This window comes from Lepisosteus oculatus, chromosome 1 (genome assembly GCF_040954835.1).
Source record: "Lepisosteus oculatus isolate fLepOcu1 chromosome 1, fLepOcu1.hap2, whole genome shotgun sequence".
Classification (NCBI taxonomy): domain Eukaryota; kingdom Metazoa; phylum Chordata; class Actinopteri; order Semionotiformes; family Lepisosteidae; genus Lepisosteus; species Lepisosteus oculatus.
The window spans coordinates 71,598,928-71,623,925 of record NC_090696.1 but is presented as its reverse complement, the minus strand read 5'-3'; the positions used below and the strand labels follow the sequence as shown (position 1 = coordinate 71,623,925).

Sequence of the window (24,998 nt, the reverse complement as noted above, 5' to 3'; positions counted from 1 at the left end):
CTGTAGCTTTAGATTAATGCTTTTGCTGATATAGATTTATATTTATCTGATTTAAATAGAATAAGCTAGTCTGTAAAATGCCTCAGTTATGTCTAACTTTTTGAAATATAACTCCTTTAACCAAAAGGGTGTACAGTAAAGTATGGCTTGTGAAGTCAAAAGTTTGTTGCATACTGTATATTTATAATTCCCATTTTTTGTTCTTAATAATGAACTATTTAATACAGACATAAGAACCTCTGAAAAACTACAAATGAAAGGAATCGGTGGGGTCTCTCTGGCTCATTTGATTGGTAGTAACTATTTGATTCGAAGGTCTGATTTGGACTTGAAAACGTTATTTTTGGGGTATCAGATTCAGCAATGTGGTTGTGTAACCTGTCACACTTTAGGAAACCCTTCTTATCCCTTCCGGGACGCCTCATTTTTCTGATGAACTGAAGACAGGCAGCACACTCAGAGATGTGAGCTGTCAGGATGAGTGCTTGTTTTCACACTGTGAAAGAGAAGAAAACAATTGTTGAAATAAAGTGCTAGTCAAGGGATAGGGATGACCTTTATCTGACACTGTTCCAATGTGGTCATTGCCTGGGGCTGTAAGAATAGTACACTGCAAGAGACCTCTCTCACCAAATCGGATTCACCTTATGCCCGGGCCAGTTCTGGAGATTCCTTACTGTGATCTCTTTCCACTTCATATACAGTACAGTAGAGGCTTTTACAGACAGGCACTTTGAAAATCCCTCAAACTGCATTTACTCTCCTGCTTAATATTCCAATACTGAGCCCCATTTTAAGACGCATTTCTGATTTCAGTACATTTGGACTCCCAAAGGGATTTGGACTACCTACTTTTTGATACTTTTTTTTTTGTAATGTTATTTTTGTGTGCTACACTTGCTTTACCAGGCTCCACTACCTCATAACAATGAAATAATAAGAATAAAAAAGATAACGCAAAGCCATTTTGTAGTGGATGATTAATTATATCTGCATTGTGAAACCCTGAAGCAATATGTTTAGAATTCATTTTATTAATGCATATGCAGCTAGATTTGTTGTACTTGGTTAATAAAATAACCTTTGTGTTGACCTGGTTTTAGCAATTCCAGCAAACATCAATTTCCTGTTGATTTTAGATGTGCTATAAGGTTCATGCCTCTACAGTATACTGTGTTCTGTTGAGAGAGATGAAGCAAACTAAAGAAAACTTTTTTTCCTTAGTTGTGTCTCAGAGACGCACAGTGCCGTAGCTCTAGTGTGATATAATCTCCTCCTAATTAAAAAGATGGGAAGAAAATGAAAAAGATACATCATAGTTACTTTGTAAAAAGTGACACATATGATGTTTGTGTGTTTTATAGTTCAATATCCATAGTATTATAACTATGTAGATTGCTGGTTGTTTCTACACTGGTTATTTGTTGTAGCTCATAATACCTCCCAAAGCAAAGATAATGCTCAAGTACCTGAAAAAAATAACAGATGCACTAGTACTGTTCAGAGTGGAGGCCAGCCAGCTCAAACACATCAGTGTAAAATAACCTAAAGAATCAGAAAAAATTGTTAAGATTGGCAAAAGAAAATCGTACTCTCAGAGTGTCTATTGCTGTATACATCTGCTCAATTTGAAAGCAGGAACTGGCATCCTTCCATTGAGCAAATGGCCTATTATACAGTATTTGCTTTAGAGACTTCCAGTTGAACTGAATAAGCAGAATTTGTCTACAGTATGTCAAAAAGGTGTCGTTTTTCATTCTCCTTGTTTCATTTCTCCCAATCCTTTCTACGTCTTCTGGTGCGATGCTATAGTATGTGTACTTCAGCATCCTGGATTTGACTGTACAACTATTTCAAATTCACCTTGTACCAGAAACATTACTAGAAAATACAAGTTGTTGGTGTTTTTTCAAAAGTACATTTTTTATCATCTGAAGTTCAGCAAATCCATCAGGATCAGTTATTAGCTATTGTACCTGACCAAGCTTTGCCCTAATGGCTGCAGGAAATGCCTCATTTTCTGTGATAGTTCTGTATGATTCTATTTCAAGTGTAAAGGGGAATATCGACTGATCACATTTCAAGGCTAAGGGTGAGTTCTGTCTGATTCTATTTCAAAGCTAAGGGAACTAACAAGAACACAGAGTGTTTTTATGTAATGGTCCATTTTTGGCACAGTGGTATTGCTTCATTATACAGGTGTACTTGTGACGGCAGTCACCACTTTTCCGTAAGCACCTGATTTGTTAAAAAGGTAGACTACTTGCAATTTCATGCAAACTACAGTTCATTCTGTTAAATTTACACAAAAAAGAAATGTGTTTTAAACACTTTCTACTGTATACTGCATGTGTTTCGCTGTTGTCAAAAGTTGCTTTTAAAATGCCTTTTATTACAGTTGCAAGCTGCTAGGATTTGCTTTTTTAAATGAATAAAATCAGTAATCAGTAATAATCAGTTTTATGTACTGATTATTACTATTACGTAGAAATTAACTCATTTAAATTTAGTGTTTGCTCACATCCTAACCGAACTCTAGAGGGTGTTAAATACTGTAGCAATGAAGATGTTAATGATGGTGTGACATTTCTTGAAGCAGGTGGGCCATATCATGTGCCACATCAGTTTTCCATCTGTCCCCACCTCCCTAGGTCACAGTTCAGGCTTGTGTGGGCTGGATTAGGTATTTAGCTTTATTTTAAATCCACATCTGCATCTGTAGGATGCAGAAAGCATTGCACTACTGGTGCTATTTATTCTTTGATTGCTTAATGTCTGATCACTATAATAAATGGTTGGTTAAAGCATTAACTTCAGCATGCTTTTGCAGTGACAGGTGTTTTGTTAGTACGTTTGTTCAAGACAAGTGGTACTAGGACCTCCCTCCAGGACATGGGATTTTTGTCATGAGCAACTCATGTCTCTTATGTTCTGTGTTCGACAAACAACAACAGAAGCATGTTTCAGAAGTGAGTATTTTGACATTTAGAAACAGGAGTTTGGGTGTCCTGCAGTATGTTTCAACACTCTTGTTTCTAGATTACCTCTTTTGTGTCTAATTATGAAAACCAATAAAGAAACAATTTATTATATTCTGAATGCCTGTATGTCAAAAACGAACAGCTGATAAAAGTGATTTGATTGCAAAACAAACAGTTTGGAATAGCATGGTGGCGTTCTGTCAATATTTTCTGGGGAGGTAATGGAGGAATTCATTACTGTGGTCTTCAAGATGATGAGATTCTAATCATGCATTTTTTTTTCAAAATTATTAATTCAATCCCTCTTTGGGCCTCACCTGCGTGTCAGGAGATGCATATTTTAAAAAAGTGTAAAATAAATTCAGGTTAACCGTAGCACCTCCGATTGTCTGATTTCTTTAAATACATCATGAAATATACAGTATATAGTTGTTTTTTTGTGTTCAGAAAAAATATCCCACAATGATGCATGAAAGGCTGCAGCCTTTCAGGTTGTCTTATTTTATGTTGCTTTCGGAAGTGTGGATGAACACATCACCTTTTCTTTTCTCAGAATTACCAGACGTTTCACTCACAGAAGAAGAAGTACAGGAAGTGGAACCGTGGGCCAAACCTCTCATTCATCTCTGGCAAAATAAGAAACCAAATTTTCTTGCAGAGAAGGAGTACAATGCCACTGCTGCCAAAACTGAACCATACTGTGCAATCTGCTCTCTCTTTATGCCTTATTACCAGGTAAACCAAACAGTACTCCCGCAGGTAACACCCCAACATCATATTTAATCAAGATTGACATTCCTGCTCTGCATACTTTGTGTGCACAATTCAAACATTGCAAAATGAACGATGAGTTTGAATCTCTGTTTTTAATCCTCATGTATTGTATTGGTATTGAGTATTGTCAAGTCATCACTACTGGACAGCATTACACAATGATTAAATAACTCTGATGTGGCCATCTGTCGTAGTGATTTTAAACACGCACCATTTCTAGACAGTACACTCTTAAAAATCATTGCATTTACTCATTGATTTTATAAACATACTGTAAGTTAGACAAAATACAGGGAGTAGAAAATATGGAATCTCCAGGGAAAATGAGCGACACCAAGAATATTGAGAGCAAGGGCTTCTGCACAGGTGTGCTTCATGTTAGGGGTTATGTGTATAAATGCTGGACAGGCTGCATATCATTATGGTTGCAAGAGGGGACCTCATTGATATAAAAAGAAGGGGTGATTGTTGGGACACATTTGGCAGGAGCTTCAGTAACCAAGACAACACTTGTTTAACAAACAATGGTGTATAAGGTGATGTCAGCAAGGAAATCCAAGGGAAATATTTAAGCAGCAAAGGGCAACAGTGCATTGTCCTGGATTGTGATGTCTGTGTATTATTTCTAAATCCAAGGAAAAACAAAAGAGCAACTGCATATTTCAACCAGGGGTGCATGCTGCCTGTTTCACCAAAAACTGTTGGTCGAGAACTTCACAGACAGGAATACCATAGCTGGGTTAGAGTGCTTATCAACCTTGGCAATGCACTGTGAGTCCAGTGCTGCAAAGAACACAGGCAATGCACTACTGAGCAGTGGAGAAATGGGATAGGGTCAGATGAAGCATCCTTCGCTCAACGTCCTATTAAATGACTTGGTGTTTCCAAGTTTTGTCCACTACTTGTATATCATAGAAGAAAGTGTGAACTTAAAGGATGCATATTTAATCAACCTGTATATAATCTCTGTTCACCTGAATAAATAAACATGCGAATCTTGAATAATAAAAGTGTTCTTGTCATACACATTTTCCCTTATATGTCCTGTGTGAATTGTGCTCTTTGCCAAGAGCTTAGGCAGTGATGTGCAATTTACCATGTCACCTTATATTGTGTAAAATATACACATTCTATACGTATGGATTCAAATACACACACGTGCAGATTCAAATATTGCAATTGACATTATTGTTAAAAGTAAATTGCAGCAATATTTTCCTTTGTTCAGTGATGTTACAAAAGAAGGTGCTCTGTCATGTGACCATTAATATTTTATATTTAGAACGATATGAAAAAACAATAAATAGGTGAGCTCTTCCAACAAAGCTGTTCCAACAGAGAAACTTTATGTTTCTGAACTTTCTTCCAACAGGAAGAGACTTTCCGGGTGAAAATCAAGTATGAAAGCCTTATTAAAGAATGTTCTCAAAACCCAGCTATTGTAATGTGAGAAGGTTCCCTTTTTGTGCAAAGAAAAATATAAAAAATATATTTTGCTTTAGCAAAACATTTAAGACTTCTATAGAGTAACAGAAATGTAGTTAGGTTTCCAAACCCTTAATAATTAAATTAATTACTAAAAATCTTTAGTTTATTAGTAGTTAGGGTTTATGTATACTTTATGTATATTCAGGTGGGTAGCTGCGTCAGCATGCGTAGGCTGCAAAGGAACAAGTAATAGGTTTATTCCATGCTGAAAAAAAGAAGAAAGAGAACACAACGTTTCGGCTGTGGAGCCTTCTTCAGGTGTCCACCTTTGACACCTGAAGAAGGCTCCACGGCCGAAACGTTGTGTTCTCTTTCTTCTTTTTTTCAGCATGGAATAAACCTATTACTTGTTCCTTTATGTATATTGCCTCTCAGGACTTAGCATGGTGTTGTACACATATACATACAGTATATGCAGTCCTCTCACTAATTGACAATTGCAGCATTTCAACAGTGTGACTTAACCAACAGGGTAATTTGTATTAAAATACCCCCAGAATTCTGGATCAGATCAATCCTAGTCTGTCTCTATCCAGTCTGTTATGCTGTATTCCCAAATCCTATCATCAACAGTAAAACAAGAATTTCAGCAAAGGTCTAACAAAAAATGTGTTCTGTTCTCAGCCGGAAGACAAGCCTGAAGAAAGCAGAGTTTTTACAGAATCAATTTCTGAGACAAAGGAAGTAGCAAAGGGACTGAAGAGCAAGCCCTTAATTCCAGAGATCTGCTTTGCGTACAGAGAGGAGAACAGTGAATCCTGCCCTCCCAGTGCTCTGTTAGAGGACGATGGGTCCAGTCCCCTGATCTCTTGTAGGACATGCAGCGTGCAGGTGCATGCCAGTAAGTATGCTCTTTGACCTTTATGCAGATCCCTGAGCACCGTCATCTTGTGTGGAATATCATGCAAATCTCCCCTTCCTGCGTCAGGCCCTTCCTTATGCCCAAGGTCATGGTGCCAGATCAGAGTTGTGTTGTGTTGATTCGGCTCTATTGCGCAATCCACGTTTATCTGCAACTGTGTTTTCCCTACGGCAAGACTTTTCATTTTGACTTGCCAACGGCTGTACAGTATAAACCAGCATATGACAGGAGAACAGCTCCTTGGCTGCTTTCTGTAGGATCTAATGCATATTTTGTACCTAGAGACTGATTTAGTATTCATGTAGGTTTATCAAGTATGAGTATCTTTTTCCTCAAATGGCCCCAGTACACATTTTTTTTCACTGTATTGACATCCCCCTTTTCACGTCTGGCTTTGCCAGCTGTATAACTGCTTATAAACGTGGCAGAATGTCTGATAAATGAAGACTCGGTTTATTCTGCCTGCTGTTTTGGACAGTCCTAAGACTTATGAATGAGGACAGCTGACACTTGACCACTCACCTGGCTGCAAAACAAGAACAGACCGCAATAACAAAATGACTCAGTCTCTAAATGGCTGCTGTTTTGTAGTGTTTGTTCACTTAATGTGTCAATGCATTTTAGACAGCATTTTGTATTTTATTCCATCTGTGTATCATACAGTATCAGGGATTTTAAGTTTAAGCTTAACCAATTCACATTCTTGAATGAACAGTTCCCACAAGTGTGTTTTAATCGAAGGTTTGAGAAACCTATCAATTTCTGCACTTTCTTATAATCTTGAATCATGGGTTCTACATTTGTAAGTCACTATATGTATGTGTGTTGGCTCTGGAAGGTACTCCAGGGGCTGTTGATATGATATGACAGATGTCTTCATTGTTAATATACAGTAGGTGCAAAGCATGTGTGCCCAGCCAAAAGCTGATTTAGAGTCTGGTCAGTCTAAGTGGACCCAGAAAGAACTAAGGAACTTTATTTTGAACCTCTGGTTATCAGGGTGAATGTGGTTAGATGGACAGGTTAAGCAATCTAAAAAACCTAAAAATCCTGCAGGTCCAGTTTTGTACTGTGATGAGCTGTATGGATTTGTAGTAAGGAGGAAACACACACGAATGTGATGCTGGGTTAATGCTGTGTATTTGAGTGTGCATCACACAAAACACCAGCAATGCTCCAGGCTACACAAAAAAACAAACATACATATAGAATAAACTGCAAAAAGTTTGACAAACAGAAATAAAGACAGAAAAGACCCTGTTTGTTGCATTCAGGGGTCATTTGTGGGGGTCTCTGGGCTAGCAGAATGAACCAGAATATACAAACATTAATAGCAACATAAAACTGCAAGTTTTGCTATAGATATTTATTTCCTGCTCCACTCCCAGAGATTTCAAAAAGGTGAACAAATTTCAGTATTGCCTTAAAGAAATGAAAGCAGAGTTGTACTAAGAGGTTACCAATCTGAAATAAGCCTTTTTTTTTATTTGCAACATTTTCTTTTCATCCTAAAACACTAGAAAACGTGGTACAGTACCATATAATCACGTCACCGCTGTTATACAAAGGACCTTTCCAGCTTGGCGGGATTTCTGTTTTCCTCCATGAAGATCATTAAATTTGTAAGCAACTGAAGCACAGATTGTTGTCCTGGTAAAATGAAGGAAATGGAAGAAGGTCAGCGATTATGAGAAGCAAAAACCACACATGATTCAGCGATTGGCTGGGGAAGGTTCATTGTGTGTTTTGAGCTGAAGTCATTTAGTGGTTGCGTGTCTTTTTCCATAAACCACTGCTCCCCATGGTGAATCTTCTACATAAACTACACACTTCCGTAGCTTATTTGATTGCCAATACCACACTTCTACCGCTTTCCCAGTATTTCTTTGGACCAGTTTGTGTGTTGCTTTCGGTTGATTTGGAGTTAGTGTGACTTCATGGAAACCTAAAATTCGTGACCTTCCTTTTATAACGTAAATATTGTCTGATTTTCCTAATACCAGCACTACAGGGGCCTCATTTGGTTGGTTTTATAATGAACAACAGAACTTGTTTACAAAAGGGAAACATTGAAATGTGACAGGCTTCTGGTGGAACTATTGCACTCTCACATTTTATCCTTTGGGTTGTGGGTTTGATCCGGCAGCCAAGACTCAAATTAAACACATTTGTCTCTCAGATATATTTATGAAATGTATTTTGCAGAATGGTTTATGGAGATGAATCATCACAATACATTGCAAATGCTTCTATTGATTTGAAGAAGTAATCATAATATACTCGTGTTTCTTTTCATGTCTAGTCTGCTTTCTGTGGATTCAGAAAATAAATCTAAAGAGCTTGAATTGTCCAACACCCAGCTAAGAAGTTCCAGGCATTGTTGAGGCTAACAGTGAGTGTAACCAGTTGAGATAGTCTACTGATATCGATCAACTGGGGGCTGTCTGTTTATTTTGCAGCTGAAGATTTTTGAAGATTAAGTTATTTCTCATTAGACTTTACTGAAATTGGAGGAAGTTAAAAGAAGATTTTAACATTTTAATTAATTTTTCATTTAATCTTTAATCTATACACAATCTTGTCATCACCAACTGCAATAACTGACTAACATTTAAACTTCAGCATGATATAGGTCGGTTTTACACTAGAGGTGGTGCTGTATGTACTGTATAGTGTGGCGTTTTTCTGAATTTCTCCAGAATTGTTTTGAAATGCAGAAGAAAAATGATGGATGCTTCATTGGTACTTCAGTAGAGGTTCTGTAGATTATTGATGTATTTTGTGGTCGAATGCATTACTATCCTTGAGAAACCCTTAACAGTGCCTTCTCTGACATACTGTATTCTATGCTATTTCAACTTTTCCATCTTTATTTCAATGTCCATCTGATGAAATTATGTTAAGCATTTCTTCACTTACTTAAAACTAACGTCTCACGAACTGATCACTAGAATTTTCCATCATCACCCTTCCTGCCCCTGCTCTGTCAGAGTCTGTTCTGTGGTGCCTGACGTCAGCAGATAGTTATTCATTTCAGTCACGTTCCTGCACTTGTTTGGAATGACTGCGGTGCTCCAGGAATTGGTTATTATACAAATTGCTCGGACAGTAAGCTGCTAACCATTTTCTCCAGGTGTAGTCCTTTATTAGTAATAAGTATCTGGCTCCATGTTTAAATTTAATGACTTCATTGTCAGAAACCATGAAATCACTGTAACTGCCCATACCTATTCTGCTAAAATTAATTTCAATTTTCTCTCAGCTCATCATATTCAATCCTGGATTCCTGCGAGGTTCTGTGAGGTGTCAATTCAGCATGATTTCAACAACTGGGTGTCATATTCCGAGGGTCACATGCATTAATACTATGTTTGTTATTTCCAACCTAATACTTTTTAATAAATTGATAATAACATGTCCAATAACATTAGAAATATTAGATTAATTACACAAGTAGTTTCTTACTTGCTATCAGTTGTGTAAGATCCTGGATTATAAAATATATATAGCAAACTTTAAAATGATATCTTATAACCTACAAAACAGAACATTATGGAGTAGCAGCCATTATACTATACTGTATTTTTTTCACCACAACATATACGATAACTTCATTTTAAAATTTAATGGGAGAGTTATTTTGTTGTGTTTTTTGTGGATTGTGGAATCCCAGTCACAGTTGGTTAGTGACACAATCCTGGCTCGAACCTGTGACCACTGAGCTCAGTCTGTGCTTGGATAACCACCTTTCTCAGTGGAGCTACTTAGGAGCCCCTTAATATCTGGGGATTTACTGTATAATTTTATTTCATTAGTAAACGTAAAGGTTTCTTGTGAGGCTGACCACATACAGCACAGTCAACTAACACCAGCTCCCCACTGTCCCGTTAAAGTACAAAGGCAGCATTTAATACAACAACACCTGCAATGTAGAGCTGCATCACCATTTCCAGTTGGCCGGGGCTGTGAAGAATCCTCAGCTTCATGCACTGTTCACCAGGTCTTGTACAGACTATTAGATAATGTTGGTCTAGGGAATGAAGAGTGCTATTTAAATGTTTAAAACATCAAAAATTATATATAAATAAAAAATACCCTGGATCGAAGAATATCAAATATTTATTTGCATCATTCTTGGGTATTTTGCTCTAGTTTTCATATTTCATGGTTATGTGAATATAAATGCAATAGATATCAAATGCAGTGTACAGTTTTTTCTCTCTGTGCTACTGAGAACAAGACCAATTTCCGCATGTCTTTTAAGTAGTTGTTATCCATAATCTATGCCATTACGATTCATTTCTTCTATGAAGAAGTTCACAAGTGAAAATACTGCACCTTATCACTGAGCTCTTGTATTACTGTTTTTTTGGAGTGAAATTATTTACATCATAAGGTTATCTGTTTATTGCATTCTGCAAAGGCTGTATAAGCTACACTGGAAAAAACAAACAAGCAGAAGACAAAAAACTCAGGTTGCCCTCTTTTCCTCCCAGTGCACAGTCATGAAAGCTACTGTACAGTATGTCACGTTTCCTGTTCTTTATCTGCTTGGACAATGAGGAATAAGTGAAGGCTAATTTCATGTTATTGTCCTACAGTATATACTGTACATGCACAATTATGTCTGGCTAAAGCATTCTCTCAATTCACAGCTTTTATGTTTTTATTCATTCGTAAAGTGGCATATGTGTGAACTTGGAAAAATCAAATAGCTTCAAGTGAGCTTTCAAATCTCCATACACACGTTGATGCAGATTCTCTGTCAGGATGAGCTGACAGACAGACAAAAAGCATTTCAAGGATTATGTTGCTAATTGTTTATTCATTCTGTTGTTTGTAGGCTGTTATGGTGTCCGTGCCCAGGATGTACACGGTAACTGGTCTTGTGATCGCTGTGCAATTGGAGACATGACAGCTGTAAGTCGTACTTTGATTCAGGTGGTATTTGTTTGTATGAGGATAATTTGCATAAATTATCCTCAATGTAACATTCATTTGATAAATTAAGTACTTTATTTGTCAGCTGTTTAACAAATAACTGTAACCTTCCCTTGATGATCTGAATACACACATTTTCAAGAAGCTTAAATATCAAGCCTGACTGCTACTTGTGCTATTCCATATTTTTTCAAACTCTCAAAATTAATGTCGGATAGAGGGCTAAGTGAGTGACGCAGCCTGGTATCATATTTTCACATTTAGAAACCCCCAGAATCTTCTGGGGGTACGTATTATATTAGTAGTGGTGTTTGTGTTTCTTGGAAATATGTCCATAACACCTTTGAAATCTAAAAATACTATTTGATATACTGTACAATACCTGGTCATCCAAAAAGAAGTACAGAAACATAATCATGAAAAGGGGATAAACTTAGAGCGATTAATAGTTTCTGAATACGTCTTCTGATCTCCTTAATTCCATAGTTGCCTTTTATGGGTTGGGTGAACTTAGATTTACATAAGAAATTGCCTATTTTTATGTTCTCGGCTACTGTTCAGTTTACAGCTCAAGTATTTTTATCGCATAGCTATGTCAAAGTAGCACTCTGCGTGTGGCCTTGAGAAATTGCAGAATGAAAGCTGTGTATCTGAAGTTCTTACCTCAGGAATCCTTATATTTTATAGAGCCTAGGGATCTGTGCTAACATATTACAACTTAAGACAGCATAAAAAGGACACCCCTGCTGATAGACAAGTCCCGGAGGTTGTTACTTCTTCCATCCCATTGCCTTAATAAAGGGCTGTTTGTAAGAAACAAATGTGTCTTCCACGAGTTACATGCAATTGTGAAGATTGGTACAAGGTACTGTACTGTATCTCTAGCCAATCTCACTTTGATCAAGTGTTGAAAAGTAGCATGCTTCCTTGGGGATAATATTGTACAGGATTCGTGCTTCACTGACTGCATTTACTGTATGCTAGCCAGCAGCAATTAAATTGTGGATTCATTTGCAAATGTTCTCATTGAAGTACCACCTACTCAATACATGATCCATTATAGTTCAGATTTGGTTATAAGTTGGACCTTAGTGAAGGGAGTAGTCGTGAGTGTGGGTGAGTTTAAAAGAGTATAGCACACAGAAGAACTGGTGTTACGTACGTTATCTTTAGTTTATCAAATACATCTTTAAATGAATAAATGAGTAAGTAAATGAGTAAAAGAATAAACAGTTCCTAACTATGGAGCAACCAGTATTTTATGTTGTCTTTGTGATGTTACTGTGAATTATTCAATTACATTTTTGCAGCACAAAAAATACTGCAGTAAAACACTGGACTTCCAGCCACAGGCGCAGATCCTTAGCCACAGAGCCACCACACCATCTCCGAAGTGTTGCTGTTAGGAGTGGGATTTGAACCCGCAACCTCCATTTGGAGACCAGAACACCCACGTGAATTGGAAAGATACGAGTCCTTGACCACTCAGCCATCCTGACGAGCGGTTTTACCTCAAAAAGATATGCCATCAAATACTGACTTTCACAATCTGAAATTTCTATAGACCACATACTGTATTATCATTTGAAATCACTGTGTTGAAAACATCTATATATTGTTCTAATATAATCAAGTGTGTGCTTTGATTTGCCCAAAAATAAAACTGTATTTTGTATTTATCATTCCTGTTAATCTCATGATCACAAATACAAGTTGTTTGACTTTAAATTAAAAATAATAGTTTTGACTTTGATGTTCTGATACAGTACATTTAGAGGGCAACATACAGGGCATGTTCCCAATAACAATATTTATTTATTCCTGCATTGTCCATAATACTATTGAATAAGATGGACGTGTGGTTTAGTGTCAATAGCATTATACATTGCTGTTAATTTAACGCTCATGCACTTAGGTGGTAGTGTTAATTTACATGCTTATGCACTTAGGTTGTATTAATTACATTACTAATTGAGATGGTTAAGTGGGATGATTGGTTAATAATCAACTTTATAGAAGTGGCTATATGAGCATTGTAGTGCTGGAGGACAGAACTATAGATGATAAAAAGAGTCGAGAGAATCTCCAGGTCCTCATTACAGTATGTACACTATAGAACCCCATATGCAATTCCCTGTATTCTTTTCAATTACATAATTAGCAATCAACAGTGAGCTTTATACCACAGGTAAATTATACACACACATCACAGCACTGTTGGATTATGAGTCCCTGTTGGTAGTCCCTGTGTCATGGCAGTCCACTGCGTCACTGGGGCAGTCCTCCACACTACAGGACCAGAAATACATACCTGTCGTAACTAAATTAAGACAATTTAGAGCATTAACTTACAAGGTCAAAACAAGGTCAAAATGTAACCATTATTATTTGAAGAGTAATCTCTGGAAGTCAGATGCCTGTCTCAGTGTATCATGTATTAACAATCCTCAGACCTCATGCCATTAAAAACACCATTAAAAAACAGATGTTTTTTTTTTATATTAGGATGTCAGGTTACAGTCTTTGTAAGTAGGCTTTGAATCCAAAGAACTATAAATTGATAGCTTTATTTAGTTAACCTAATTCCTAAATGTATTGTTCTGTAATTTGTGTTTTCACTATGAAAAATATTGTGTAGCAGCACAAACTTTGATAAGAATACATCATTAATACTTAATTTCCTGTTGTACTGTATTTCATAATTGCAAATCAATTGTCTGAGGAAATACGGCTGTTTCCACACCTGCAGTGTTTGAGAGAAAATGCTAATATAGTTTATTGATGTACACAAATTAGGAAAACAACAAAGAAAGTTGCCTGTAGGCAGTATTAATAATTAGACAGTGTTAATCTTCAGTAAAAAATAAATTACATTTTCTCTTTTGTTCAAATGAAATGATCTCTAATATATAATTTTCAAACTGTAGATTATGTTATAAATATTTCATGGGGTTTGTCCATAGGGGAGGGAAGGTTATACATTGATATGCATCAGTTTTTTAGAGCTAAATTTGGAATTAAAATGCCATGTTACTAATTGTTTTTTTTTAACATTAATTTGTGCCGAAGGTGAGTTCTTGTCAGGCTTGAATTCTCCTTAGAAACTTCCAGAAGTCATCTTAACAGTTTTCTTCTTTTCAAAAAATATCTCTTCCAAGACATAGAGAAACACCCTCCTCAAACAATTAAAGACACATGAACAAAATAATTATACTCTCTATCTGTGATATCTGTCTATAATGCAAATTATAGGAAATTGGTTTCGTGTGAAGACATTGACACAAATAGTCACAGATGGTGTCTGTAACAGCTTTTTAGTCCCTTTAATTACAGCTGAATCAAAATATTCTTTCCTCTCCACAATAATAGTCATTGATGGATATAAACCTTGAATTGCAGTGTGCATTACTGATTTTTGTTCCTGAAAGACTTGTTTCAGAATATCTTTTTTTAGGAAGTGTCTTTTTTGGCATACATAGTTACCATTAATTTTAATTCTAGTTATTCTCTACCAAAGCTAAAACAATAAAATCCAATGGGACCTTTAAAAGTAAAGTCGGTATCTTCATTATTTTCATTAAATATAAGTTAAACACAAGTTTCATTAAGAGTGACTTACTCGTGTGGTTTGTGAAGGTGTTAAATGTAACTACTTGGCAAATGTTCACTTAGTTTTCAAATTAACATCTGAGGTTGCCCACATGAATCTGCAGACTGTGGCAGTGTTCATGTCAACATTTAAATAAAGTATAAAGCATACAGTATGTTTTTGCCAAACGGCAACTAACTAAATTAAATGTGACCATATAACATACTGTAGCTGATTGAAACACAAAATGAGATTTGGGATAGTCTCACCAGGAACTGGGTGTGAGTAGCACAGAAAGGTCAAACCTGTGTTGAAGTTGAATGTGTCTTTTTCATGAACAATGTCTCAGAATATTTTGTCTGGAAATTTCAGTTTATTATGAAACATCTATCCTATGAAATCGGTCAATGTATTGCTCTCCACATGATGTAAATGCAGCGGCCTTGGGTCTCCCAAATGGCTCAACCTGTGAAAGTGCTTGCCGGAGTGCGAGTTCAACTCTGTGATCGAAGGTGCAAGATAAGGTCAAGTTACTAGCCAACTTTGACTGGGATTCCCCAAGCAATGATGCAGAGTAAGCTAATGGTGGAACAAATCTAACAACTGAACAGGCTAGATGGGTCAATAGCCTCCTGTCTTTATTTCTTAAAAGGTTTTAGCACTTTATATACAGTAGTAAGTTGCCTAATGTCACTTGCGTCTCTTTGAAATTCACAGTTAAGACATTCTGCAAGCACAGTCTTTCAGAACCATGCAGTGTAGTATTTTACAGGTTAGCTCAATATGTGTATAGAGCAAAGATTTAAAACATGACTTAAGAACTTAGTGTTGTTCCAATGACAAGCTGAGCCTTCTGTGTATCCTGGATGTTCAGAAAACATTATATCTCTGTGCTTTACTATAAATTATGGTATGATGAATGCAAAGGTAGATGAGTTAATTATTATTTTAAGGCCTCATTCCAGTAAACTGTAAGGCACAAACTTAATATGAACAATTTCACAACTCAGTGTTTATAAGTTCACAGTTCTCAAGGCCCAGCTTTGGAACTCTGATTCAAATTAATTTTCAGCGCTGATTTTACAAGAATGTTTGTGTTGTTTTTTTATGATCAGCTGCCCTCTAGGATTCTACAGCAAAATTCTGACATGGATGATTTTTTCTTTCTCTTTTATCACATATCAAATGGTGTGAAAATATTTAATCAAGAATGGTGAAAAAAACAGTCTGAAACAGCAGATTGTCTGTAATAATTCAAGCTTCCCAAAGCTGGTATCATTCGTACACTTCAACGGATCCCATCATGTTGCTAGTTTGACTGAAGCTGAATGGAAACAAATGGCTGTGTGAACTCAAAAAAGGCCTTTAAAGTTGTGTTGTATTGGCATCTGTTTAATTAATGTTTTGTAAATTGTTCTGTTTTCTTTGGTTTGTCAGCATTAATGCGATGCAGTCTACTGAAAGTAATCCACAAACAGCTAGAATGACAGCTTTGTGATTTGTTGCTTTACAATTACAGTAGCAATGACACTCCAATAATAAAGTGTTTTACTCAAGTAAATGGCAGTGTGACTAGCTTCATATAACCTGTTTACATCATTTTATTCAGGAATGCTGTCTCTGCAATCTGAGGGGTGGAGCGTTGAAGCAAACAACTGACACCAAGTAAGAATTTGTAGAAATGATGGTTTAACTCAGAAATGTTTAATGCTCAAATGCTGTTTAGGGATGTGGTGCCTGATGTAGCTGCCAATACATCATTTAATCTCAATAGCTGTGCTGTGTTTATCTTTCAGAAATATGTTTCTCATTAATTGTAAGCAGCAGAAGATGAAGCACACTGTTAGCTTTGGAGGAGATGTTTTAATATGTGGTACTTAACATGCCAGACAATGCACATAATGCTTTTATCTGTTCACGAATAACAGCATCATTTCAATTTTGCCACATTTATGTTTTTTATTGAGAGTGGCCACATTAATATTATGTCCAAATGTTAATTGCTGTTTCTGGACAATCTAGTCCTAATAATCAAATTGCAGATACACTTATATTTTAAGTTTATATCTTACTTATAAACTTAACAATATTAGGATTCTTAAGGAAAGGCTGAACAGAAGCCTTTTCTTGTATCATTGTTTTTGTCCATTTGTCCTGTCCCTTGGGAATGCTTAACAAAAAAAAAGTGAATTCCCATATTCCATTTGTTTCCTTAAAATGTTTTTCTTCTCCCCATTTGCATGTTTCAAGATAGGAACTGATGTAGCCTTAAACTTGTTTTATCCCTCCGTGGGTTTGGGAGCTCTTCCTCATTTATAGAAATGGACAGCCTTAGGCTCTATTTTCCCTCAATGGTGATTGTATTGAGACCACATGAAGCAAAGGCCTGTGTGTTCGTGTCATTATATTCTGATAAGGGCAGCTAATGTGCTCTATTATCTAGAGTCTGACAGGTGACTTAACTGTGAAGATTTATGTACAGTACGTATATAAATTCCAACACTGACTTTTAAGTAAGTTTGTAGTGAGTGCCTATGTCTGTTTTGCAGATGGGCTCATGTGATGTGTGCAGTGGCACTGCCTGAAGTCAAATTCAGTAATGAAACTGAGCGTGACCCCATTGACACCAGCCGAATACCTTTGCAGAGGTACAAACTGGTGAGTAAACATTTAAAAGGTATTAAACAGCATTTTAAATGATATGATGTATTTATACGATATAGGATAGTATATATCCGTTGATGTCTGCATATGTGTCTGTGTTCAGTTGTATAAAAAAGATTCAGTAGTCAGGAAGGTATGCATGTCATTGGATAGATGGAATTGTGGTGCAATTCAATAGCCTGTTGGATTTGTTTAATCAAAAAAAGATTGAGATTAATTTTTGGAATGAGAACTACAAATCCCTAGAATCCGAACAATATAAATATATCAATGTATGGTGAGAGGGATGCAGTTATTTTTAATACATTCCAAACCACAAGAGTCAAACCAATGTCAATATACTGTATCTAGTGACAGACCTCATTCACATACAGTACCTTATATAGATGAAAATTTCTCAAATACTTTTTTTTAGATATTTAACGATTTGTGCCTGTTCAGTGCTTTTCTTTTCTTACTCTTCATAGCTGAAGCTGTTTCAGGAGGTGGAATAAATTAAAAATGTTGAGTGGATTATGTAAAATGCCCAGTTGGTGGATTTGGAGTATTATTGGAATTAGCATACGCACTGTAGAAATGTAGTGATCTAGAAATTGAAATTTTAGGCAGATGTTTGAATTGATAGAGAAATTCATTAAAGGGGCTAAGAGTTCAAAGGATGTTTAAAATGTAATGTTGATGTTGCCTTTAATACATGTGGCTCCTAAATTAATTTACATCTGTTAAAGTATAAAGTCTATTTAGATGGATTTTGTTACACAAGCAACACTAGGGTGCTACACTGGGCATTTGACTACAATAAAACATGCACAACTTTTCAGAAACCCAATTCTTCTTATCCTTTCATTTATCTATATGTAAGTTACATTTACAGTTCATTTACAGTGTAAGTTTAGAAGATGCAGCAGTATCAATATTTTTAAGATATTTTTTAAATGTTTACCTGGAGATGTATTACATCTGAATTGTTTATGTATAAATCATTCATTGGGATGAAAAATAATACCAGAATGATAGTTTAATAGAATTTAAGGTTTTAGACCTGCTTATTTATATATATATATTATTTATATATATTTGATTAGGCTGGCCTGTAGTATACGATAATGACTAAAAAAGAAAAAGATGTTTTATACAAAAACAGATACTGTATGTTGTACAGAAAATTTAAGCGATTACACATTTTTAGGCACCTTTAGGCTCGAAAGTTTTTCTTCAGCAGTTTAGAAAGAAATGGAATCACAGTGCAGGGGATGATGTCATGTGTCAGAATAGAAGGTTCACTCCAAAAGGTTACAAGAGTACAAGGAGTTACGAGATCAATTCTCACTCTTTTTGTTTGCTAGAAGCTTTGTTCCATAACACTGGCTCGCTCCATACTATGTATGATGATGTCTTCAGCAGTGTGGTTATTGCTACTGTAGAGCAACTGGAAACGCTACTGTATTAATTCAGATGCTTCGTTTTTGTTTCACAATGTAGTCAGCTAATTGTCTGTTGGGTCCTCCAATGTGGTTTGTAATTAGTTGCATTTGTACAAGCAAAGCAATGTTGGTTGCTCCTTTAAATTTACAGTACACATACTGTAAGTTTTGGTGAATGGTAATGGATGATTTAGGGCCTCTGATCTCTGTACAGTGATTGATGTAATTCATCTGTTTATATTACCTGAAAAAGTACCCTTTAGCCTTTATATAGTTTCTGCTGGCATCTCGGAATTCCTATTGAAGTATTAAAACAACCTGTTTCTTTATTTTTATGCTCCATTTGAGACTGATGGAAAATAAAATGGTGCAGATCTTTCATCTGGACAACAGGTGGTGCTCAGTTATGAACATGGTCCTGAACATGGGAGAGTTGCTGTTATGGAAAACAGTTATTTGTGATTGAATGGGTTTGTTTTCATATACCCAAACAGTCCATGTAGTCAGTGTATATTCCCAAGCTGCATTGAAATCCTCCTGTAATCTAAAATGTTTCTCTTTCAGCTGTGTATTTTGTTGTCTGCTATGTCAGGGTTTTCACATTTTTTTATAATATTCAAAAGGAAATTGCATCAGATATAATGTCAGAATCAAACAAAAAGGCATACTTGTATAAAATAGAACATTACCTTTCATTCCTTTGAAACCTGTCTCTCCCTATCAGCTTCATGTTCTAGCCCTTTTATTTATTTTTTTTTCATTTCTTGGGTAAAATGGTTGAACAATGCGGTCCCTTAAAGTTGTTCGGAGGCCCGGGGAGGCCGCCTCCCATTGTGCAGATAAAAATATTGGTGTAGTAGCAATGTTTCTGAAACATGACTGTCAGCATAGGCAGGCACTGATTTTGTGTATGGTTTGGGTTATTGCACTCCACAAAACATCAACGTTTCATATGTTGATGTAACTTAATATAGAAGGGAAAGAGACAGTGGGCTCAATTACCAGTTCATATGCTCCATGGCCTGCTAATCGCATGCATGAGAATTAATGTATAATCTGTGTCTGGATCCGGTATTTTCAATAGTACAGCCCTTATCTTTATTTCTGTTTTATTCCTCCTTGATATAAATCAGTTTTACCAGTTGGAATATTTGTGTCTCCATCTTTCTAAAAGGTGTTTAAACAGCACAGAAGCCTGCTCTTTTGCTGTTTATCTGAAAGGAAGAATACACATTGACAGGGAATAAAATAATGTGTTGCAGCCCTCATGAGAATTTATTATTGCTGCTGAAGCTTGTTGTGCATATTTATTGCAATCAAGATGCCATGTAATACCTCAATTAACAGCATGAAGAAGATCCTGAGTGCATATTTATCACAGTGTTATGTCCTTTATTGACAGAAGAGCCTTAATGAATCACAGATAAATTCAGGGCAGAATGTGGACTATTAGTCTTGAAGGCTTCGGGCTCCTTCTGCATGTACAAACTGTCTATGTCAATGAATCTTTAGTGCAATAAGCAACTGCTGCAAAGGAACTGTCATTGTTTAAGTGACTGAAGCAGGAAGTAAGAAGTTTGTATGCTTTGAAAGAGGATAGAACACCTCTCAAGGCTCTTCTTAGTAGCTGCATTTGTTGCACAACTGTCTTTTTTTTCATTAAGGAGTTATTGTGACCCAACTGACAGGGACTTGTTCATAGTGAGGTACAGAAGCTCTGCGATCTGGTTTCCTCGGGTTTTTAAAATTAATAGCTTAATACAGTTTTTTTTTCTGAATACTTTTTTGCATGATTTTTAAAATCATCTAAAGTTTTCTTGCTTTATAGGCAATATTATTCTGATACATTTCTGGCTACAGTTATTGAAAAGCACTTAGAATGCTTTATTGCACAGCGCAATATACATGAACACCAATATACTGTACTATAGAAACTTGCAAAGATATACACATTTTTTTTTCTAGAATGTAATAATGCAGTATATTGTGGAGCACTCTTGTATTGGGATTAATTAGAGATCGATAATCTTTGTCTTTTTTAGAAGATCTAATCATTGTGACCTGTTGTCCTGCAAAGTATTTGTATCACAGCAAGTGTAGAACTCTTGAGGTACTGAACATGTTTCTGTAAAGGATTTATTTGGTGAAATGCTGGTCTTAGTTTTCCATGTAACACACTGTCATGTGAATTGTACAAGAAAGAAGACAACCTCTGAAGCGAAGTGTTTCCTCCCGCTCCCCAATCAGTTGTTTAACTGATTTTTGGATTATTTCCAGTTGCTGGTTCCCACTGCTTTGTCCTTATTAAAGGCCGCAGTTCAGAATAGTGGTTAGGGCTCTGGGCTATGGATCGGAGGACCTTGGATTTAAATCCCCATTGGGATGCAGCTGTTACACCCTTGAGCAAGACACAGGATATCCATGAGCACTTGCTCTAGTATTTGCCTTACTGTTTAAATGGGTCCCCAGGTTATCATTGAGCAAATTTGTTCTCAGTGTCATACTTCCATGGTAAAATACCAGAATATAATGAAATAAAAAATAACCAGGCTGTCTTCCAATCTGCCAAGGGAATTGGAGCCAAAAAATGTGTGTTAATCCCCTCACACTTCACAGTAAGTTGTGGGGTGTTCTGCAAATTTACTGGATAATATCAGTCACTACAGTATATTGACATAACATTAACAAAATTGAATTTTAAAACTAAGAGGAATAAAAATATTTTATTTTCTGTTTGTAGTTCACGAACTTACAGTACTTAAGATTTCTATTTTCAATTACACCATTCTGCCCAGATTCAAAGTTTTAAGTTGCATATATATGCTATACTGAAAGTCAATCGTAAATTAATTAAAGCTTAATCAAACAAAGACGTACATTTCAACAAAATGGCCTTTATACAGTATGCTAAAAGGAGTGCAGCTGTGTATTGGTCATGAGATTGCATTTGCTAGGCTCTAAACCTGCACAGTGTATTACCAAACACCTTCCTTAATAATCCTTCAATTAGTTTCAATCACCTTGCATCAAATAATGCAATATAAAGGGCATTTAACTCTGCCTTATAGCATGGATATTGGTCAAAAAACAATATATATATTTCTCTTCTTGGGACACTGTCAGCTCTTAATTCAAACATTATTTTTTCCTTTTCTACAAAATAGAATGAAATTGGGAAATGAGGTTTAGAGCTGCAGTGTTGCCGAAACTCTCCCGCTGGCCAGTAATTTGTATTTGACAACTGAACCAAGTAGTCACAAGTGTACTTTGTGTGGGAAACATTATTCTGAAAAGGAATTTACTAACTGGATGACGGGTTGAATATGAGCCATTTCAGGGGATGACTCAGACCAGAACATTCTGCTTAGGTACCTCGTTTAAAAAAAGGGGAAAAAATCACCTAAAGGGAAATATTAGCGAGCTTGAGAGCCTCAATTTGTAGGTTTGAAAGGTACATCAATTTTGAGAACAGAGTGCTTTTCCAGTGGGTTATTCTAGCTGAATACTGGGATCAGATGAAGCAGATCTGAGCATTGTACTTGAGGAGAAAATCAGTATGACAGCTGTTCTGATTTCATCTGGGGTTTTAATGGATAAGTCTCTGCACTGGAATGGGACTAATCGATTAGATCTCACTCGGCTTTGGATTTAGCTGGGTATTTCAATCAAAAGAGAAAAAAAAGTTCTGTATATGTGATGGAGAATTTCATGGTGGAGTAATTTGAAGAACCCCCCTCCTACACAATATGTCTGCAAAACAGGGCTGTTAATCAAATGAGTATTGGGTAACTCTTTTATCTGTCTAATTGGCTATCTATAGTTTTGGTCACACATTAATTTCTCTGGCTATACCGAATATCATACGCAGAGTTTCCACTGTATACTGAATATCACAGATTGCGTATTTGTAAAACACAGTGCAGTGCACAGCATTTAACATACTTACTGTACATAGTCAGTTTGAATAATCTAGTTTTAAGTCAATGACTCTTCTTCCTATAAAACCAGAGAGGATAGAATGTGAGAACATACTTTTATGTGAAATATAATGGGAAGCTGGAAACAAGAAACAAATAAAGATGGCCATGATAATAAAACAAGTTAGTTATTTTTCTGTATTAATCATTTTGGTATAGTGTGACAGTCGAGCTCCACAATTGTATGTCTCGAAAAATAATGGAAGTTTGAAATTGCTGTGAAACAGAACGAGTTAATTTTTTTCAAACATTTACTTTTCAGCTGCACTTATTTCAAGGGTGTCTAGCAGTTTATAGTTGGTAGCTGTGATTGGTGGCAAAGAGTGTGAACAGTTGTTCATGGAAGGCATTTATAAAAATAAAAGATACAGAAAATGCATATAACAATGTGAAAAAAGCAGATGCATGGCCTGTGATGGACTGATGTGCCGTCCAGGGTGTGCCCTGTCTTGCTCCTATTGCTTGCTGTGATATGTCCAGCTCCCCTGCAACCCTGAATTACATAAAGTAGTTAGAGAACAGGTGGATGGATGAAATTGCTTGTGGGAATATGGACTGTTTACTTGTGTATTCTTCCTTTTTTATTGTCAGGATGCCCTGGGTTGATTAACAGTAGTTATTACTCTCCATCTTAGAGCACCTTCACAATAGCAAAATAGAAGGATTAGTACTGTAAATGCTGTAGAAGCAGCAATGGAATTCAAAACAATTTAGATGAAATTCAAGACTGGGCAAACACTGGCAGATGATGTTTAATTTAGACAAGTGCAGAATAGTGCATACAGGTAGCAAAAACAAATTATAAATGACAAATGGAAAACAAGCTTGAAAAGGCTATTGTACTTATAAAAAAAGTGTTTACATTGACACACCATTTGCATACTCTAGATAATGTGTGGAAGCAATAAAATGGCTGTTTTTATACGGCAGCAGACTGTACATAGATAAAACTGTATAATTTAATTTGAAGGGGATTTTATATTGAAATTATACAATGCACAAAACCTCATTTTGAATGTTGTTTACAGATTGGTCACAATGTTACAAAAAAAAAGTTATTTCTGAATTGGGATCTGTCCAGAAAAGATCATCCAGAAAATGTACCGTGCTTAAAGGAATGTCCCACAGTGACAGCCTAAAAGAGCTGAATCTGTTTAGCATTGAATAGAGAGCAGAGGCCTTTACACAAAGGGCTGTGAGAGCATGGAACAAGCTACCCAGCAGTGTTGTTGAAGTCAATATCTTGGCCTCATTCAAAGCTGTCTGGATGAGGCCCTTGGATCAGTTCACTGCTAACTGTCAAACCTGTGGGTTCGATGGGCCAAATGGCCTCCTCTCTTTTGGAACCTTTCTTATCATCTTAAAATCTCCTTCTGTCTCAATGTGTCTAGTTTTTCTGCAGCATAATGGCCACCCTACTGCGGCATCCCATCTGTGCCCATGTTCCATTAGACTTTATTTCAAAACTGTGATTTAATATCTTGAAAGCACCGCAGAAGTGGTCTAAAGAAAATGTTAAGTGCAAAAAGAAACAACCAACTACAGTAAAATGTTATAGCAGGATCTTTATTTCAAAAATAAAATACAATGTTGGTACAGACAAGAAATAATAAAGACATTATTTTTAGTTTTATTGCCCATACTGTACATCTTGCATTACTTATTATTTTAGGGTGTTTGTGAAAGACCACTCAGAGTTTCCTAGTGATGGTTTTCCCTGATGTCATGAGGTTCCCTTTATTAGCACCCAAGTGGCTATGAGCAGAAACACAAGTAACTCCTTGTGTACATGATGTTGACTCGTATAAAGTTACAATGTATAGAAAAATGCATTTTTAAAATACATTCTCCCTCCTGTATATTTGTGGACAATATAGTCTTTGGGAAGTTCATAAAGCTATTTAAAAAAAAGAAAACTCCCTCTTTAGGTCTAATCTGGGTACAAGTCTGCTTAACCTACAGCAGTACTACCCAGCGTGGTCGCACGCGACTACGGACTAATCAATATTTACTTAAGACCTGTGTCTCACTTCATCGTTTTACAGCAACAAAACCACAAAACCTTTACAGAAAACCTGTTTTCAATTGAAAATGGACAACCAGAGCTTTACAAAACCAAGGCAAGACAATCAATCACAAGGACACGTTTTATCTGATAATACACTTCAGCAAACTTCCAAAGTGCATCGATAAGGTAATCAATAAGCCAGCAAAACATGACTGCATAAGCAAAAACCAGCAAAATATATATATATATCCCATGTTTTTACCTTATTCGGAAGTATGATACATATCCAC

The 24,998-nt window shown here is 36.2% G+C and overlaps 1 protein-coding gene across 7 annotated transcripts in view; it reads left to right on the top strand.

Moving 5' to 3' along the window:
* kdm4c (lysine (K)-specific demethylase 4C) overlaps window positions 1-24,998 on the top strand; it is a 209,372-nt gene that overhangs the window by 134,659 nt on the left and 49,715 nt on the right. For 6 of the 7 annotated variants that reach the window (XM_015345786.2, XM_015345788.2, XM_015345785.2 and 3 more), the window contains 5 exons: window positions 3,535-3,716; window positions 5,868-6,084; window positions 10,949-11,025; window positions 16,245-16,300; window positions 17,185-17,293. In XM_015345786.2, coding sequence (XP_015201272.2) covers window positions 3,535-3,716; window positions 5,868-6,084; window positions 10,949-11,025; window positions 16,245-16,300; window positions 17,185-17,293 — 641 coding nt within the window. Of the gene's footprint in view, window positions 1-3,534; window positions 3,717-5,867; window positions 6,085-10,948; window positions 11,026-12,356; window positions 13,824-16,244; window positions 16,301-17,184; window positions 17,294-24,998 lie in introns of those variants that run through there. The other variant, XM_069192399.1, reaches the window with a different exon arrangement.